At 41.6% G+C, this 19,602-nt stretch overlaps 1 protein-coding gene across 2 annotated transcripts in view; it reads right to left on the bottom strand.

Moving 5' to 3' along the window:
* Window positions 1–4,002: 4,002 nt before the first annotated feature.
* The window catches only part of INSC (INSC spindle orientation adaptor protein), a 1,941,980-nt gene continuing 1,926,380 nt past the window's right edge, over window positions 4,003–19,602 (bottom strand). Inside the window, exons 12-13 of one of the 2 annotated variants that reach the window (XM_069623743.1) lie at window positions 15,393–15,469; window positions 4,003–4,694 (exon numbers count right to left, since the gene is read on the bottom strand). In XM_069623743.1, coding sequence (XP_069479844.1) covers window positions 4,566–4,694; window positions 15,393–15,469 — 206 coding nt within the window. In that variant the 3' untranslated portion in view covers window positions 4,003–4,565. The remainder of the gene's footprint in view (window positions 4,695–15,392; window positions 15,470–19,602) is intronic. The other variant, XM_069623742.1, reaches the window with a different exon arrangement.

Raw genomic sequence — 19,602 nt, 5'->3', positions numbered from 1 at the left:
CCCTCCCAGAGTGGAATAGTTAGTCTTTTTATGATGTCCTGTTGGAGCCTCCATGTCCTTGTGTTTGTATAAGCGCCCTGATGTCTATGGGTTTTGGTCACTCTATATTAAACATGCATAATTAGATACATAAATATAGGCCCAGATAATCTCACAGTTTGCTACTTCACCTGTCTTCCTCCTCCCCTTAGTCAGAGTATGATGCCAGAGGACACAGTTCGGTTACTACCTCCGTAACCTTTTGAGTACATGACTTGTAAACCACTTAACATGTCCAAATGGAAAGGGCGGACTGTAGTGCTTCATGGTCAAAGAGAATCTGCTCCGAGACCCACGGATCAAGTTGTGCTAGTGTGTGAATACAATATTTTAGCAGGGTCCTATATGACAAGACAGGAGGGTAGAAGATGGAGGTTTCTGGACTCCTACAATGTCCAGTTATGTTCTTGGATGGAGAATAACGCTTTTGGCTCTCCATCATACACATAAATGTGGTGAAGATCCTAAAATTCGGCTGGCTTATCAGGAACTTACTATCACCCTACGCATCTTGCCTTTCTCCATAGAATATTTCAGCCATCTACTGGAGTTCCAAGTGCCAATGGTGAATCTCTTTGAACACATTTATAATGCTTTAGTGCCATTGACCCGGAAAACATGACTAAAATGGGTGCCTGGGGGATGTATACCCTCCTGGGTCCTGTAATGCTGTTTTCCCATTCATCCTCCTGCTGGACGTGAACTCTTAGGAATATGTCCAAGACCCTGATGGTGTAGCTCTTTAGAATTTAAATGGGGTGGTTTCTACACCCTTGGTAGTTAGTTGTGAAACTGGATCCTTCCAACAGACTTCATTATCCTTAAGAGTCCAATCGTTTTGTCCATTAATTCCATCAATTCACATTGCTTCCACCAGGACAGAATATAAGCATTGCTGGAGAAGTACTTTGAGACTTTGGGATTTGTATTTCCTGTGATCTATTCTACAGGAAAGCTTTAAAGTACGTCTCTCTGTTGATACAATTAATGTAAAGTGGTCATCTTTTAGGGCTGTTTAAAACCTCTTGGATAGGGAGATCTCAAGCTGTTCGGGGGTGTTTTTCAAAGGCATTCTGAAAGGGGTCTTCCTTTAGTATTGATTTTAATGCAGTATCATCACCCAGAAGTCTTAGCTAAGTTAATTAAATTTCCATTTATTAATTAACACTGCACAAAAATTCTGCATGGTGTTTGCGTGAGCTATGCTCTCCAATGTCAAGTGAGGGCTTATTTATCCCAGCAGACATTTTCTGTCTCCTGGGCAGGGACCACCTCAGACTCTCACTCTCTTGCCCACAGGGTTCCACAAGGGTCGGCTCTGGGACCTTTTCGGTTCTCCCTTTACTCTTCCCCTTTGCCTAAGGTTATTTCCTCTCATGACCTATCAAATCACGATGCCAATGACACTCGACTCTTTCTTTCCTTTTCTACCTTCTCCTCTAACATACATGCTCACTGGCAATAAAATGATGGATGTTCTCTCCTTATCTCACACTCAACACTCCTAAAAATGAAGTAATCTTTTTACTTCCATTACTATTCCTCCCCCTCTGCCTCTAGCGTCTGTACAATTTCCACCAACGAACCTCCCCATTGCATCAACTGCTCGTAATTTAGGACTTCACTTTGACTCTGCTCTATCTTTCAAACATCACATTTCAATCTCTTCCCGTGCCTGTTGCTTTCACTTATTTAATATTCGTAAAGTTTGCTCTTTTCTAACTTCCGATGCCACCAACAAACTGATATCTTCTTTTATTTTTTCATGTCTCTTCTATTGTTCAACTACGCTCTTTGGTCTTCCAGTTTCTCGCCTTACTCCCCTGAAATCTGTCTTTAATGCCCCTATTAGTGTAATATTTTTGTTTGACTGTACATGATTCTAATTCCCCTGCTATTGTCACTCTTGGGTGGCTACCTTTCCAGGCTCAATTTAAATTCAACTTCTTATGTCTTGTCTTTAAATCACTCTATGGTCTTGACCCGGATTATCTATCCTTGCTTGTCTCATTTTATATCCCTTCTCGTTCTTTTCATTCTGGCTCTCAATTTCATTTTATAGCACCAGCCGCTCCTTGTGCCCAGTCATGTTTCCGTACATTCTCTCTTCTCGCTCGTCTGCACTGGAATGCTCTTCCTCTTTCACTACGGTCTATCTCTGCCTACTCTTTCTTTCGTAAATTGTTGAAAAGGCATCTTATCCAGCACCGTTGATCTTGGCTTTTTATGTAATTGCTCACACTATTGTAATGGTTTTATACTTTTTATATAAAGTGCTTTGGGTTAAGGCGTTATATAAATAAAAAATAAATACAAAATAAATAAATAAATAAATAAATGTAGAGCATATCACTGTTCCTTCCTTCTGTATTTTTCATGCTTTGGATAAAGAAGTCGGTTTACATCTTATGAACATCTCTATAGCTGTAAACAGTCACAATGATCATGCAGCTTCAATGTCATAACCTTTATATCAGGCGTGGACATTCACACATGTTAGTAGAAGTGTTTCCATGGCGAGTTAGAATAATATGCTGATTTCCTTTCTATTTCTAAGGGCTAGTATGAATTTGCACAGACCTATTCACGGCAGACTTAACAGGATTGTGGCTAGTTCTTTGGCAAAATCTAAAGGAGCTTTCTTCCCAAGCATCTGTAGGGTTGCTACTTGAGCACTCCTAGAATTGTCTTTGCATCTAGAGGTTGTACATGTGTTGCATACCTCTATTGGCAGTTTAACATTAAATCGGCTATTGATCTGTTTTACATAATATTTTGATTATTTACAAATGTGCTTAGTGACAGCCTAGTGTGTGTGATGTAACTTTGTTTTATCAGTTGGATCTTGGAGAAATCTTACCACTTTGATATTGCCCAAAGATATGGGCATACAACGAAAGAGATTGTGATGGGGAAACAATGCTTTGATTACATAACAGCAATCTTCATTACCCTCAATCTTTGTTCCTTATCCAAGTCCCTAAGTCACACCAATACTTCTTGAGTACGAACTGATTGTGGGGTCACCTCAATAGAGCATAGGTTTAACTCTAAAGCTCCTCAAATCCATCCTACAATATAAAACACACAGATATTACTAATCTGCACTATTTATGTTCAGACATTTTGGAAAAACCTATTAACACAGAGAACACCTTCTCTGTGCTACTTTGATTAATATTTGTGACTGGGTGTTAGTTTTTCACAGAAGTATGGGCAGTTCAGGGTTTCTATGCAAACGTAATCCTGTTCATTAAAACAATTGTAAATTCTGGTTGTAATGTCCATGCATTGCAGATGGCATTCACCTGAATCCCAATGAATTATTCTTGTTTCATCATGTGCATGAATCAGGCCTAATTACATGTGTATTTTTCACTGCCCACATGAAAATTCAAACCAGGTAGGCGTGTGTGCATTTTCTACATGCGGCAGCTGAAGGAAGTGGATCTAGACTTTAAACACAATCCCCAACTTTCTACAGAAAATACTCAAAAAATGCACTGGTCATTACCTATGGACGAGAGGAACCGTGCAGCCTCACACTCACATACAAATAAGTGACAAGGAATGGTAGGTATAAATTAACCACAACTGTGTAAAGCTTAAGAAACAATACTGAATTAACAATAGAAGATGTTTTTCCACATTAGATTGAGAAAGATGTGCGTACTGCAGACTTTAAACACGCTTTGCAACATTGCCTCAAGACGATATGACATAGCTGAATTTCGTTTGCGGTCTGATGCTCACTCAGTTCATTGAATACCTCAGTGGCTGTTTTCCACTTCATAAAAACTATTTGGGCATGAGTTGTTATGTGTATCCAAAATAAAAATAAAACATATACCCATCTGAATAATTTTGACCAACAACTTCTGCTGCAAGGTAAACATTCGTACATATGTGAAGATTGTGTTTTGTGGAATAAGTTTGTCGAGCAACAATGACTTGAACTCTGAATTTTAAGTTATACATCCTTTATGATATATTGAATAAATACATTATAAATTAGAATGTAAGGAGTGTTCTCTACTTAGACATTGTAAGCAGCATTTGCATTTGTAAATATACTGTAAAAAGTACATGTGATGTGTGTCTATAATGAAATCACATAGGTGGCAGCTAGTCATATGAGCAATGAATCATACATATCCATAAAGTATTACATTTTAAATCATAATGTATTTTCTCAAAAGCCATTAGTGATTTTATAGCCATACAAGGCAAGAACATGTCAGCATGATATGGCATAAGTAGCAGTGGTCAAAATGTGGCCATTATATCACAGACTGAAATGTCTTTCTCTACATATCTCAGATAAATTGATTTTCTATTGGTTTAGAAATATTGAAAGAGCTTCATATGAAATTTCAATGTAACGTGCTTCAGCTTCTTTAATGTTCCTCCTTCTTTTCCCCATTCAACATGGAAGTATTTTGGGAGCTGAGCATAGACTGCTAAAGTTCTGTTCATTTGAATATCTGGGCACGTAAAGCTCTCCTCACACTCATTGATGTGCCCTGTTATACAAAGCTCTCTTCCATGTTTGTGCAAAGTAAGAAAGAATCTACAAGTCTGGGCTTCACGAGTTGCTCGAAATCAATGTCTTCAAGTGCTTCTGGATCCATGACTGCAAGTCTTCGAAGGGCGGCCTAAAATAAACCACACAACAACATTTATAAATAAGTTAAAAAATATAAGAATTTCGAAATGTACTTTGTCTTATTAACATAATTTTGAATGAAGGTAAGCTAATCAGGCACTTTCTACAAGTAGTAGCTACAACCTTTCAAAACATCAATTAAGTATCTCTTCAACTTTTATAGCAAACATTACTGCATCTCATACTTTCATTTCGATTTACTTTCTCCATTTTGGGATCCAGAATCCAAAGTTGTTTTTCATTAAAATGTCCGAAACACTTTTTGAAATGCCTCAGTGTTTTTACATTTCTAAAATATGTTAGTACTGCTGAAGGTAGTGATCCAAGATGGTGACTGAATGGGCAAAGTGCACGCAGACTGTGGCCAAAGGCCATGCCCAGTGACCACTATGGATGGCTAGAGGTGTTGGAGCATGATGAAGGTTGTTGCTTTAAGCACATTGGCTACTGAGCATCGGTGCAGGTCATGCCCAGTGGCTACTTGGGTTAGCAGGGTTTAAGTGGTCTGTTTTGTTGTGCCTATCAAACATAAAAAAAAGTTTTGAAACATTTCTAGATTGTGGTTACATTTTATTTGGCCTTATTGTTCAATAAAACTGAATAGCTTTATATTGTAGAAGTTCACACGCATTTAAAAAATAAATTATGCTTAATATATTCACACTTTATTATGATGTGTTTTCAGTTTAATTGAGTTGTACTTGAATTTGGGGGCTCCTTTTAAAAAAAATATTATTTTAATTTTATTTTATTTAAACAGTTTAAACGTTTCTAAAATTCCTTAGATATGTATTATAACCCTGTTAATTGTCCTGCACCCTATACAATATTTCTTGCAATTTTATCAACTTTGTACTTGAACTCCTAGGTTTGTTTTTTAAATAGTTTAACATTATGGGCCTGGCTCACAGAATGTTTATCCTATGGGATTGTGCGTTTACAAAAAGATTCTGTGAATCAGGCCCTATGTAATTATAGATTTTTTCAAATGAAATCAGCATGTACTTAAGTTTGGTGTCTCTCTTTTTATGAATTATTTATATATTTGTAATTTGATGAATTACATATTTCTATACAGTTGAACGTTTTTTCATATTTCCATAAGTATATATTTTTTTGCCTTTTTTTCAATTGCAGTTTTATCTTATCCTTGATGATCTAGGGGGCGGCCAGATTACAAAATGCTATATGCCATGAAAGCTGGAAGGCGAGAACTTGTTTTAGTGAGAAATGGCATGGCAAATGTATGCTCTCTCAGTCACTTGTTGAGGGCTCATCATATTTATTGTGAGAATTTCTCTCCAAGTGCCATTCACTCTCTGGTGCAAAGACGTACCATTGTAATGATGCGTCTGAACGTTTTACCACTGATGGCTTGGATGACATAGCAGTTTAATACAAAGCTCTGTTTCCGCAGACGTGGGGTGGATGAGGATCTAATACATTCTTTATTTGTCGACATTTTTTTAGATCTGAGACGCCTATGGCTGAGGAGATATTTTCGCATCAATAATATTAGGCATGTCACGGATGCTATGAATTGTTTTTGCCCTGTGTCGATGCCTGTTTTATTAATGATTTGTCAGAGTATATCACTTAGGCTTTCAAACGTATGGTCAGAAAATCCAAGTATTTAATACGTTTGTTATTGTATATTTAAATATGTCAATTTATAATATGAATTGTACTGTATTGTATTTGGGGTTAATTGTATTTTGAATTGTACAATATTTTATTGCATGTAAATGGTGTAATCCAAATAAAAGTATTTATCATATCCTTTTATCTCAAACACTCATATTTTCATTTTTTAAATAGTTAATAAGTGTGTACAACTAAAAATTAAATGTTTCAACAACCATGATTTGCTGCAAGTTATAATAATAATTAGTAATTTTTACTGGTCATTTTTTAACTTCAGTTTTTTTGCACCTGAAATCTCTTAGTTTTCTTTGAGGTCTAACGACTTTGGAGCAAATCAAGGTGATTTCAGGGCATACTGAATGGGCCACAATCACACTAGAAATTCCTTAAAATATGTGAGGGTCCAACAGATCTCATTTTGGACAACTGTGGGCAGACAGGCAAATCATGACCACTTTGTAGTGTTATTGCTTTGGCCTATTTGGTTCAGGAAGCTCTAGTTCCCATGCTCACCACAACACAGCAAAGTTGCTGCCATATGTTAAACTGTACATTTCATCCCCCAAATCCCATAATTCATGAGGAGTGTGAAGGGAGTGTTGAGCAGTGAAGACACAGTATTGTAGATTACTGTGGAGAGGTCTTTCTACTGTTTTCATTAGTTGGAGGTGGACTCGAAGTACATTAAACTGCCCCACATAGCGGAGCGTTTGCAGAGTGTGATGGGAGCTTTGCAGTATTGAGTATTCACAATTCGGAAATGTGGATTACTGTGGAGCAGTCTTTCTACTGTTTTCATCAGTTTGGAGGCAGACTGGAAGTTCATTAAACCTCCCCACATAGTGGAGCGTGAAGGGAGTGTTGCAGTTTTTCAGTGGTGAAGAGGTGAAGTGCTTGCTATGTGTAACACACATTCAGGAAAACGTTTCAGGAGACACGTTTAGTGTTTTAATTACATTTTGCGTTACTGCGTCTTAATTATTACTGTAAGGAACTCATGGTGGCAACAGTAAAGACAGACACAAGTGATCACAGTTCAAAGGTGTATATTAAACTATTAAACTATATAAATGGGAGAGAAAAATTGCAAATCTAAACCTAAATCTAATATGGGAGTAAGCTACAAACATCAAATAATAATAAGGCAGTCTTGGTGGCGTCTTGTCACACAAAAAGGGCCTATACTAAAAAAATACTATTGCAAATCCTTACCTCAAAATAGTGTGAGATAATGTTCACCAGAAAAGAAAGTGTTCACAAAATGATGTGTCAGGATACTATAGCTGGGGTCTCCACGTTTTTAGCACGGGACAAGGAGGGATTACTGAGCACAACACCCACTTCTGCTTCTGCAGCACAAGGTTACAGTTCTTTTCAGCAATATTAGGTCCTTCTGTGAGCAAGTCTCTTTCATGAAAAGTCTCTTGCCTCCAAGGGCCTGATGTGTCAACAATAACTAAACAAAAGTTCCTTCCGTAATCTCTTACGTTGGGTGATGAGTCTTCACCCCTGGATCCCCCTGAACTGGGCTCTGATCCTTCTTTAATGTTAGCCTCATTCGGTCGGGTTCACTGCGGCCATATAAACAGTTCACTTTGCTTTATCACAATGTGGGATTCACGTCCCTTAGTTTTCCTCTTAACCATTTATCAAAGACTTTTGATTGTACAAGGGGTTTTACTCGACCTTTGTTTGACCACTTTGACCTCTTATGTCAGGCTCTCCTAGGGCCCCCTGGTATGTGTAGTTCCAACAAAAGGGGACCAGCCAGAATCTTTCCAATGAGTGCCCATGAGGCGCTGGACCGCTCTGCAGCTGGTCTTTCCCTGGGCTTTCTTAAAAGTTCAATAACACAAAAGTCCTTTGTTCATAAATTATTTCAATTCATTTCATGTTGCCGTTTGCAACCTTTGCTCAATGCAGTCCATTTTACTATCAGTTCTTCCTCTGACTCACAAGCTGTGGTGAACTCAATGACGTTTCTTGTCTCTGGAGTCAAGGACGATACCATGGTAGCAAGTGCGTCTCCTTAACTTGGTTATCAGTGCAGGAAGGTACCGTGCACCGTTGACATCAGTTACACCACAAGTTCCCGGTCTTATGATTCCTTTCATGGAGTCTTCGCAGCTCTTGGTCAAAAGGGGCAAGGGCACTTTCCCTCCTTGTCGTCATTTCTGGTCTCGCTGCCTTTCTCCTCCGTTTGAACTGCCGTCCTGGAATAGCTGCTTCCTTGTGTGTTTGGCCTTGCTCAAAGTGAGCTCTCGTGCTCTGCCTTTTATCTCTGTGGGGAAGGGAAAGGGCCGTCAGTTGTGTGTAGTTATTATCAATTGCCTGACGCTGCCTGACCCTTGTGTTGGGACATGTCAGGCAAACGGCTCTGGTGTTAGTCGGTTGTCTTTCACGATGTAAGAACATTTTTCTGTTAAAAAGAGGGGGTAGAGCTTCTAAATATCCTATGGGGTAGGATGGGGTAAAGGTGTTATAAGGAAGGCAGTACCGCGTCTCACCTGTCGGTGTCCCACTTCCACTCCCCAAAGATCCCCATTCAGGTGATCCTCCCCAACTATTCCACCTCCAGGAACTGGATCCAATAGCGATGGCCATCTCCTGGCCCCCTGGACGACAGACCACCAGCGACTATTGGCTGAGACATCGTCTTGTTACTCACAGATGGTGCTAATACATCAGTGCAGGGGCAGGGAAGGCTGATTTGGCACACCGCTGCCTGAACGAATGGTGGCCATGATGGAGAGTGAACAAGGGCAAAGTCCACACAGCCCAACGGTGCTTCAGGATGAGGTCCACATTCACTGGGCTTCCAAATCCGGGATATTTAATGGCTGAATATCTCAAAGAGATGTGTGGATTAGGGTGACAAAGTGATGTTTAAAGTGACAAAGCCTATAAATGGTGCCATCATTCAAATGTTTGCTTAGTGTCTATCAATAGAAATGTAGGGGATCTAAGTTTGAGAATTTTATAACCCAGAAGGTTTAACCTCTGAGACAAATCTAATCAGTAAACAGCAGCATTAGCTTTCTGTTGCATATACATGAAAATGTATCTATTCTTCTGCCTGTTATAGTGGGTTTCTTTTAAACAAACACCCATTTCAAGGTTTAAACTGGTATTATATTACACGTGGGTGATGCAGCATTCACTCATTGGCCAAATTCTGGGCTATATGAGCCGGTATGGCTTGGAAAACACACACAGGCTGGAAATTGGCCCATGGCAAGTGTGGTGAGTCAGAAGGACAAGGACTCTCTGAGGACATAGTACACAAAATTTTATTAAAGTAACACTATAAGGCCTAACTTTCCCTATTTCTATGGGAGGTCCCTACCTATGTTACTAACTAAAGTGCTTGTCAGTAGGTTGGGAAGGTCCAAAGAAATCAGCCTGCTGTCCAAAACTACGCTAACTGACCCTAATACCGAGAAAACTAACTTAGGGAAGGAGAGTAACTCCCTTCTCCGGAGGGTACTTCTAGTACCGGTCTGTAGGATTATTTTCAATAGATAATCCTCAAATAGTCTCTTGGGACTGCTTGGTTCAGTCTCTGTCGTTCTTCAAATGGGCTATTGAGTTTTCCCGCCTCTATTGGAATCCCTTTTGGGAATCTTTTGTAAGATCTTTATGTCTGGCTGTTGGTCTTAGCATATTCCTGGAAGGTACTATTGCTCTGGAAACCTTTCCGTCTTGAGCAATTATAGTTCAGCTTGTTGTGGTCTACTTGACTTTGTAGGTGAGTCATTTGTTTAGTTCCTCTAGACTCTGGCTCATCGTGTTTGCTTTATAAATTCTTTTTTTTCTCCTTGTACAGCATATCAAGTTGCTTTCCCCTCTTTCCAGGGTATTGTTTATCCACTGTTGTTATCTCTCATTACTCAGAATTTCAATAATTCTTTCTCCTCTATCACATTTTAACTTCATGGGTTTCAAGCTTAAATTTTCCTTTCCCCCTTTTTTCCCAGGGTTTTGTTATCCACTGTTCTTTACTCACAGTATTTAGATTTTCAATAACTTTTTCTCTTATATTATACAATTTTGAGTTCATTTGTTTCATGGTTAACTTTGTCTCATGGCTTCTACTGAGACTAATTGCTTGTGCAGTATCATGATTCCCTGGGGGTCCTCTGTGCTTCCAGTTCTCCCTGTTACCTTTGCTTCTGAATGAAAATGTCTTTGGGCCCTTCTTTTTTGAGCAAGAAACCTGAGGTGTTTCTCCCAGGCTATTCCCGGGGATCCTTTGTTCGGGTGGCCGGAGGGACATCGTTCTTGGAACAAAACCCTGGGGTCGAACGAGTGAGGGAGGATCACCTGGGGAGAGGGTCCTTGGGGATTATGGGAGAAACGCCTTGGGCAAGGCATGGTATTTCTCCTGGTTCTGATACACCCCTACCACAGATGCCAGAGGGAGATCTTTCATGCTGGAGAGAACCTGGACGGCCTGGAGGAGGAAGAGCTGCCCAGACACTGGACCTGTTAGCACAAGGGAGGCTGCTGAGTGGTGTGGAAGCTGTTCCTCCAGGGAGCTAAACCAGGGGCAGCTGGGGTTACCTGGTGGCACCCACATCAGAGCTCCCACCCCTGGGCCACAAAATAGAACCCAGGCCTTTGAGGAGCAGGTGGTAGGACCCTGACCTCAACCAAACATCCCCTTTTTGCTCTTGCTGCTCCCAAATGACAAGAATGTCATTATCAGGGAGCTAGCGAAATGGGATCAAAATACACCACAATGCATTCTGGGACTGGAAGTCCAAGACTGGTTCTTTGTGAAAACTGATAGGGGTCCAAGCCCGGCTGAGGGAGACCTTTGTGTAAAACATTAATGAGGGGTCCAAACCCTAAGTACTTTTGGGGAGAAGTCGGGAGCACGGAGAGGACCGGAAGGCCAGAGTGCATAAAAAGAAGCCTTGAGGGAACGGAAAAGAACGTGAAGCCAAGATGTCGATCCATAGCGATAGAGAGGCTGTGGCATGACGAGGGAGACTTATCTCCAGGTAGCTGGTGAGTTGAGAGACTGTGCAAGGCCGAGCTTTGTTGAACAAAGGTTGCCAGCTGCGAGAGTGTCACTGATGAAAGATTGGTGAAACCACGAGTGAGGGGATCCAGATAAAAGTGAAACATTGGGGAAAACAGGAAGACAGACACCATTTTTCTACATGATAGCAGAGTGGTCTGGCACCACGTGGGTGCCCAGTCGAACGATATCTGCCAGGAAGGGATACTGCAAATAAAACTTTTGAGATTGGATAATAAGATGGAAGTGGTCCTGCAGGGTTTTAGTAAAAATCCCTAGCACGATTAAAAGTCTTTCATCCCAAGAAATACCCAAGAGAATGAAAGATTGACTTGCACCCGTGGAGCCTGCAACAGTGACAAACATATAATATTGAAGTTACTCAAGTCAAAGGATATTAGGATAAGTGAAAGGAAGGCCTGAGCCTGAACGAGAGGGGGTCCTATGGCGTCTTTGAAAGAGAAGGGAGTCCGATCCCGGCAGAGGGAGACCCCAGGGTGGATGATCCACCCGACATGTGCTACGAGCGAAAGGAAGAGAACTTTAAGTTGTTCCTTTTTTTTTGTTGAACAAGACTTTCTACGAGCAAGAGACTATTTGTGCTGTTGAGAGACTCTGTCTTAGAAGGTCCTGCAGTGCCTTAGAGACTGCCTCCTCGTGCTTAGAGAAGCCAGAGTGTGCTATATAGCCTGAGTGCTCTACCTTACCCCGTGCAGAAAACATGGGGAAGGGAACGTTATTGCTCTACCATTCTGACATATTATGTTGAACACTGTTTCTTTTTGCATTTCAATCCCTTTCACATTTTGTTGTATCATAGTAAGGGCTGGTAATAGGTTTTTGTTAGCATAGGCCATTTTTGTTTTGACAAGACACCACCAGGAATGGATTATTATTATTATTTGATGGTCGTAGCTTGCTCCCACTTTTGGACTTCGGATTAGATGATTATAAGTTCATTAAACACCCTTGAACTGTGATCACTTGTGTCTGTCGTTTTACTGTTGATACCATGGTTTCCTTACACGTGTGATGGACTATTGTCAACTTGACTTCAGTGGGGTTTCCCTCCTCACTTGAGGAGTTATTGTTATGGTCACAACGCAGTGACCACAACAAGAACTCCTCGAGCCCATCTGGGCTCACAGGCTAAAGAAAACTCCATGGACTATTAGGCCTCCACAGGCTCCTACTTGGATCACTGGTGCAGCGCTCTCAAGCATGATACATTGGACTGCCCACTCCAGCAATGACTGCATCTATTATCTACATGCCTTGAGACAGGTCCCTTAGGGGCCAAACACATGTCGGCTGATAACTATCTCTAAATACAGCAGTACTAAATTGGATTGGATCCATTTATTTTTATAAATACTTACAAACGGCTGCAATCAGTAACCCAGCGCTCAGGCGAACAGGGCCCAAACTCTCTTTTGCAAACATTATTGCTATTAGCACCCAATGTTTTTATCTCATGAAAAGAGCAACAGTAATCATGAAACCCGTTGATTCAGACAAACAAAACTCACAAAAGATGACTTCATGCAAAGTCCCTTTTTCCATTACCAAGGCCGTGACTGCAGAGATGAGTGGGACTGGGATGCTGGCAGTCAAGAGGAGGAGGTGGACCAGTAACAAATGTTGGATGCAGCATAATCTGGTAAAATGGCAAATGCGAGCAGCATACAGCTTGCTTAGAATCTGAAGTTGAATTGTTAGATGCTGCACAGGATTTGAGCAACCTGATTGTTGGCTGCACCCGCTCAATTGCTAATTTCCAATTATTTACTCTTTACAGGCATATGCACATTAAATCACTGGCATAGTGGGGTGCGCAACAGCCAGTGCGATTTTTGGGGGTGCTGCCTAATGCCCCTGTGGGGCCTTCTCAGCACTCTCACTTTAGGAAGAAATAATTACTTTTTGAGGTCAGAATATGAGCAGCAGTTGCAGCATGTGATGGAGGCACATCGGCTACACTGCGCATGTCAGGGACCAGGAAGCTCTTCCTGTTTCCTGGTTGCTGATCGCATGGTGCATGAGCGCGTGATGCCTGCCTGGAGACAAGTATACAGTCTCTTTAGAGAAGGAAGTTAAGAAAAAACTGTGTGTACTTTCGTGCAAGGGTGTTGCGTGTTTATGTATGTTTGTACGCATGTGTGCAAAGGTGTGTATGTGCAAGTGCGCATACGAATGAGAGCTCTGTGTGAATGGTGTGTGTGAGTGAGTATGGTTGTAAGTGTGAATGAGAATGCAGTGTGAATGTTGTGAGTGCGCATGTGGAGAATGCAGTGTGAATGCTGTGGGTGTCTGTATTAATAAGAAAGAGAGCAAGAAATCTTTATGGATGGGTGACTGGTGGGTGAATTCACATGAACGTGTCTGTGTGTGTGTATGGGGTTGGGGCCCAGGCAACAGGGCCCATTGGAGCACATGGACATTTTCTCCCAGTGACATGGCATGTTTAATGACCATCGTTAGGCAAAGTCAACATGATGCGTATTATTAGGTGGAGGAGGATAGCACAACGGGGCAGGCGGCCGGGCCATTTTCTTTCTGTGGCATGGTATTTGATACTCATATAAAGGGCAGGTCCAATATGATGTATGTTCTTACATAGGGGCAGAGAGGCATTTTTGCAGCCAACAAGGACATATTTCCTTACTGTGGCATTGTGTTTTGACTGTTAAGGTCAAAGCCAACATTATATGTTTTATTACATGGTGGGTGGAAGCATGTGTGCAGCCAAGCAAACAAATGTTTTCCTACTGTAGCATTGCATGTCTTACTAGGATTAAGGAGAACATCGACAACATGAGTGTTATTACATGGGGGGCATTTGTGCAGCCACAAGTTGATGATGATTCCTTTCTGTGGCATTGCATTGTTTACTGGCATTAAGGGCAAAGTCGGCATGAAGAGTGTTCTTACAGGGTGATAGGTTGGTAGCAGTTGTGTAGACAGCAATATTCTTCCTGTGGCATGAGATTTGTACTGACAATAAGGGCAAAGCCAACAGAAGTATTGTTGTACATTGGGTACTGTCATATGTTGGCAGAGTCAGCATGAACATGTTTTCTTATGGTATCATTATTGTCCATAATATTACTAGCCATGCACAGCGGTCACTGGTACATCAGGTCAGGCACAGCCCCCTTGTTTCTGTGCTAGCTGAAAGATTTAAACACATACTTCTTTCCTCCAGTGCAATGCACAGTGTGCCCCTGCAGCAGCATGATTATATGCGTTGCACATGTGTACTGGTCCAGGCCAGCCTGGAGTGTGGCGGGCCTATGCTTTGTTGCCTAGCTTCGCAGGAGGGGGCCCGCAGCATGACTCATGGTCCCCCACACTGTGTGTTAAGCCACTGCTTTCAATCCTATATTTTGTAACTGAAATCAAGAAATGCTAAATTGACCAAAACTCTTAATTATACATACAAATGCATCTACTGTGTGTGATACACCATTATTCAACTCTAAAAAGAAAACCTATGATTATGGGCCTCATTACACGGATGGCGGTAAGTGTTTACCGGTACCGGTATTTTACCGGTACTGGTAAATCCTTACCGCCTTACTACGAGGTCCTTTTGCGGGTTGGGGAATTTAACGCCTGCTTTTTGCAGGCGTTAAAAACCAACCCGCAAAGGGACCAGTGGAGCTAATTACGGTACCGCAATTTGCGGTACCGTAATTAGCGCCTTCCCCATTCCCATAGAGCCCCATGGGGCAAAAATGGGAATGGGGAAGGGCAATGGTGGAAGGGGGAATTACCGCCCGCCAACCTTGGAATAGGGTGGTAATTCCCCTTTCCACCAAGGCGGTGCCGGTATTTTACCGGCATGAACCATGGCGCTAATAGCCCCATGGTTCACCGCCATCTGTGTAATGAGGCCCTATGTGTTTACAAAATTCAAATCAACTTCATGCCAATGCATTTTTTTAATTTAACACAGACAATGATGTTTTTATCCTTTCAACAAGAGGATGTTGCCTAATACTGCAAGGAGCTTACCAGTGAGGCAACTAGCACAGAATCACTGTTGTTTCTCTCTGGAGGTGATCGACATAGTTCGATTAGTCTTGGAATACCTGCGGAGGCAAGGGGGAAACAAAACAAAAGTATATTGGTTTGTTTTTCCACCATTACAGTAATTGTTCGATGAATGATACACAAAAGGCTGTTTTCCTTAATGCAAGACTCTTTCTGTCAGCCACATCTCCTTTTCATGTCCATTTACTGATCTCACTGCCCCCTTCATCATTCTGCCAAGAGCCAAATCAGCGCAATATTGTGTTAACGAAGTATTCATCTTTGACTTGCGAAACGGTTTGCAGTTACCTTCTGAATCATAGTAGTACATTCCTGATTTCATCTTCAATTCCCTCACTGGAGCAACCCTCTCCATTGCCAAATGTTGAAAATGCGATCATCATGGTGTCTATACAACTCCTATCACTGCAGCCACACACCCTGGTTACAGAGGAAGTAACAGCAAAACAGACCTGACAGTGCTCTCTGACAGTCATGTACACTGTTTGTGGTTTATATTTTGGACATCCCCTAAACCTTCGGCAGGCTTCAATCGGATGATGTGCAGCAAACAGAGACATAAGGTGAAGATGGTCCATTAAAGAACCTGACACAGTGCCATGATAATGGGTACAGTGTATGATTGACCCTTGAGCCCTGGGAGCGGGCACATACAGATTGCCCAATGATCCTCGTGCTTCCTGATCCATGTGGTATGCATGGTGGTTCAGTTAGGGGGAGAGACGCTCACGCTATCTCTGTATAATAATGTATCATTTTGGCAAGTCTGAGAGAAACATGTGATTGCTGATCACCATCAAAAGATTGCGGTGACTGGACATAAACAGTTGGTATATGCTTTTAGTTCTTACGAGACGAAGCTGTACACGAGTACATACGATGCTTAACCTTGGTTTTTGGGGTGACACCTAGCAAATGGGCCACTATCTGAAATGATTGCTGGTGACTTGAACCCAGGTATATGAGGCAGTGTGTAAGGCTATGATGGCATCAGAGGGCATATGTGAACATATATGTACATTTAATTGGCAACGTAAATGCTTTTGAATTAAACAATTACACATGATGGTTGTACCTAAGTTTATAAAGTTGCAAGTGAGCATTTAATGAGCCCTGCCATACCATTGCCACATCAAACATGGCAGCCCCTAGTTAATATCACTATGCTTCTGGCATGAAATGGGGTCTTCTGACTGCTCCCTGCCCTCATCTGCCAATCTCCAGGTATGTGCTGCACGCAGTGCATCTATGTGGGTGGAGGGAGAAAGAGAGGGCGATAAAGAGGTGTAAAGGGAGGGAGGGAAACGAGAGAGATACCGAGAGAAACCAACAGTGAAAAAACAGAGCAAACGAGTGACAGAGAGAACCTGGGGGTGGCAAAATTCGAAAGTGAAATGACATCTGTCTGTATACCCAAGTGGTTGGAGTGCGGGGAGTAAATCAGACTGTTTTTCCTTGTTGGGTCTTTTCACGTTTTGCATTAGACCTATCTAATGTTTTGTTTTGCTTTATCACGCCTTTATCATGTCATTGAGTTATGCTAAATGTGGCTTTATGCACTTGCATGCTTGTAGTCCTGGCTAGCCTGCACACCTTTCACCTTTGTTTTTTTTAATGTCTTTATTGAAATTTAATAACATACAAAAGATAAACAGCAGTATCATATTTGAACAAATAAACATCTTATAAACAATATAACTGCATATTCACACCAATGCTTCAATGCATGTAATGCAAAAAAGGAAAGAAAAAGCCAGAGAAATGGGAAAGAATGAGATAGTATATAGGAAAAGAAATGAAGAAGCAAATAGTAATAGAGAGAAGAAGGAAAGGAGAGAGAGAAGAAAAAAGAGGAAGCGAAGAGAGAGAAGAGAAGGAGAAAAAGACAAGTACATTAAACAATACAATGGGAGGGAAGATTATTCAGATATACAAATCATTAAAAGCATTCCATATGGATAGGTATGTTTCAGTCTTTCTCAGTCCTATAAGACCAACAAACCTGTCCAACAGAAATCTGAAGATCTACCGGGAATAAGCCCATTACACATAGCAAAGGGATGCGGGGAAGCCAGAAACCCAAGACAAACTGCAAACATTGCAGAAAATCATCACAAGTGCCAATTTTCACACAGGACCAAAACATGTGCACCCCAGTACCCACATCAGACTTAAAATTCCAGCATGTGTCATCCTGCACGAGTTTACAACGCTTCATTTTTTAAGGTGTCCAATAAATGCAATGCACAATTTTCTGCTAATTAAACCTTTCGTCCAGGTCAACTTTATACCTACAAGGCCCTGTACAGATTCCTTTACATACTTCCTCAGACATCTCAAATCCCATATCCATGGCCCAAAATGCCCTACCCGGCTCAGAAGGTACGTAACGGCCCACCTGCATAAGAAGCTTGTACAGGGTAGAGGCCGATAGAGGCATACTCTTTCATAGCTGCAGTATAGGAGGGATGCTATGGAACGAGGCGTTTAAACGCGCGAACAGACTTTTGAAAACCTTGCAGAGGATTCTGTACCAATGATCCTCTGTCATGCGCAACTTATATTTAAATTTGAGGAATTCAAACGAGAGCATTGAAACCCTGTTGTGTACCTGTCCCAAAAGCCAGATACCTGCAGATTGCCGAGAGGATACAGTTATTAAAACGTACTGCCGAGTTTCTCCAGATGGAAGATTCTGGTCTCAGTAGGTACTTAACACCAGACGTTCACAGCATTTCTTCCTGTCTTTAAGAATATAGTTAACAAACGGTGTGCATTTATCCACAGGCATCTTTTTTTTCCAAACTCTGGAGGCAATCTAAAGGGATAGGGTGCACCCCATCCCTCTCCATATTGACCCAGTTCGGGCAGCTAGCTGCATCTTCCCTTAACCAGAAATGCAGTGTGCGTAAGGAAAAAGCCCTATGGCATGAGACAATGTCAGGGAAACCAAAACCAGCCAAACGCACTGTATTCATAAGTACCTTCTTTCACTTTCTACCTTGTGTAATTCTATGCCATGTCCCCCACTCGGCCTCCCTGTTAGATCTTGCTCCCATGTGACCCAAAGTACTTTTTTCCCTGTTTTTCGCATTGGAAATTTGCCACTTTGAGGTTTTGCTCCCTGGAGTCCTAGTGCGACTTTTCACACTTGTGGCCAAAGCAATTCCAGTGACTGCCTCCTAGACATCATACCTTGACCTCAGCATTCTGAGTTGTTGTAAAAGACACACCAGGACTCTGCCCTCTCTGCAATCCCTACTCTGAACTCTCCTCAGGAAAACCTCTCATCTGCTGTCTACTCAGTATCCACTACTGCATGCTGCCCATGTTTTCCATTCCTCCCAGTCTTCTCTCATAAAGGACCAATCACAGCACACTGTCAGCTGCCAGAGATACCAACCCACTTCTTGATATCTCCTAACAATTACATTTCCTGAAGGTTAACTCCACCTCTATGTCGCCATGGCCACAACAGATGGATGCTCCCAGTTGCATACCAGGCCCTCCATTAATATCCCTGCACTACTTGTCTTGGTCTCTACTGTCAACCATACTATATGTATACCAATTAAAACACTTGCATGCATCCATTGAATAACCTTGCCAACAGACAACAAACAACAGAAAGCTGCAATGCTACAATCATTTTACATATCACAGTCCTGGCTAATGTATCCCAGCACCACAGGAATGCAAGGTTCCCCTGTGGACCCAATTTCTTCTCTTCTCTTCAGACAGGACTCTTGGAAACAGACCCACACACGGAGTTCAGGGTACATCCACTCTGCGCATATCAACACAACACAAAGACATCTTGCATGATCCCTCTCTCCCTACTAACCTAACCCAATCCCCTTCTCTTTCGGATCTGCCAGAGCACCTGGTGATCACACAAATGAAAATGCGTGGGGTATCATTAGCAAAAACATACCATAAAATAACGCATGCGACTGCTCGCCAAAATACATGTATTTGCTTATTAAGGATTTGTTGCCAGTGTATTAATTGTACACTTATTGCAGCCTTTTATATTCATTCCAATTATGATTTTTAAAACAAAACATTGTCATTATGATCTAGGTTGAGGTGAGGAGCCAAAGGTGTGTGATCCCTTTTATAACACCAACTACACACTAAAGTAAACTATCGAAATGTGACCTGCTACCAT

The sequence above is a fragment of the Ambystoma mexicanum genome, chromosome 11, assembly GCF_040938575.1.
Source record: "Ambystoma mexicanum isolate Mex_15411 chromosome 11, UKY_AmexF1_1, whole genome shotgun sequence".
NCBI classification, from domain to species: domain Eukaryota; kingdom Metazoa; phylum Chordata; class Amphibia; order Caudata; family Ambystomatidae; genus Ambystoma; species Ambystoma mexicanum.
The sequence above is the reverse complement of the archived record's forward strand: the minus strand, read 5'-3'. Positions and strand labels throughout refer to the sequence as shown.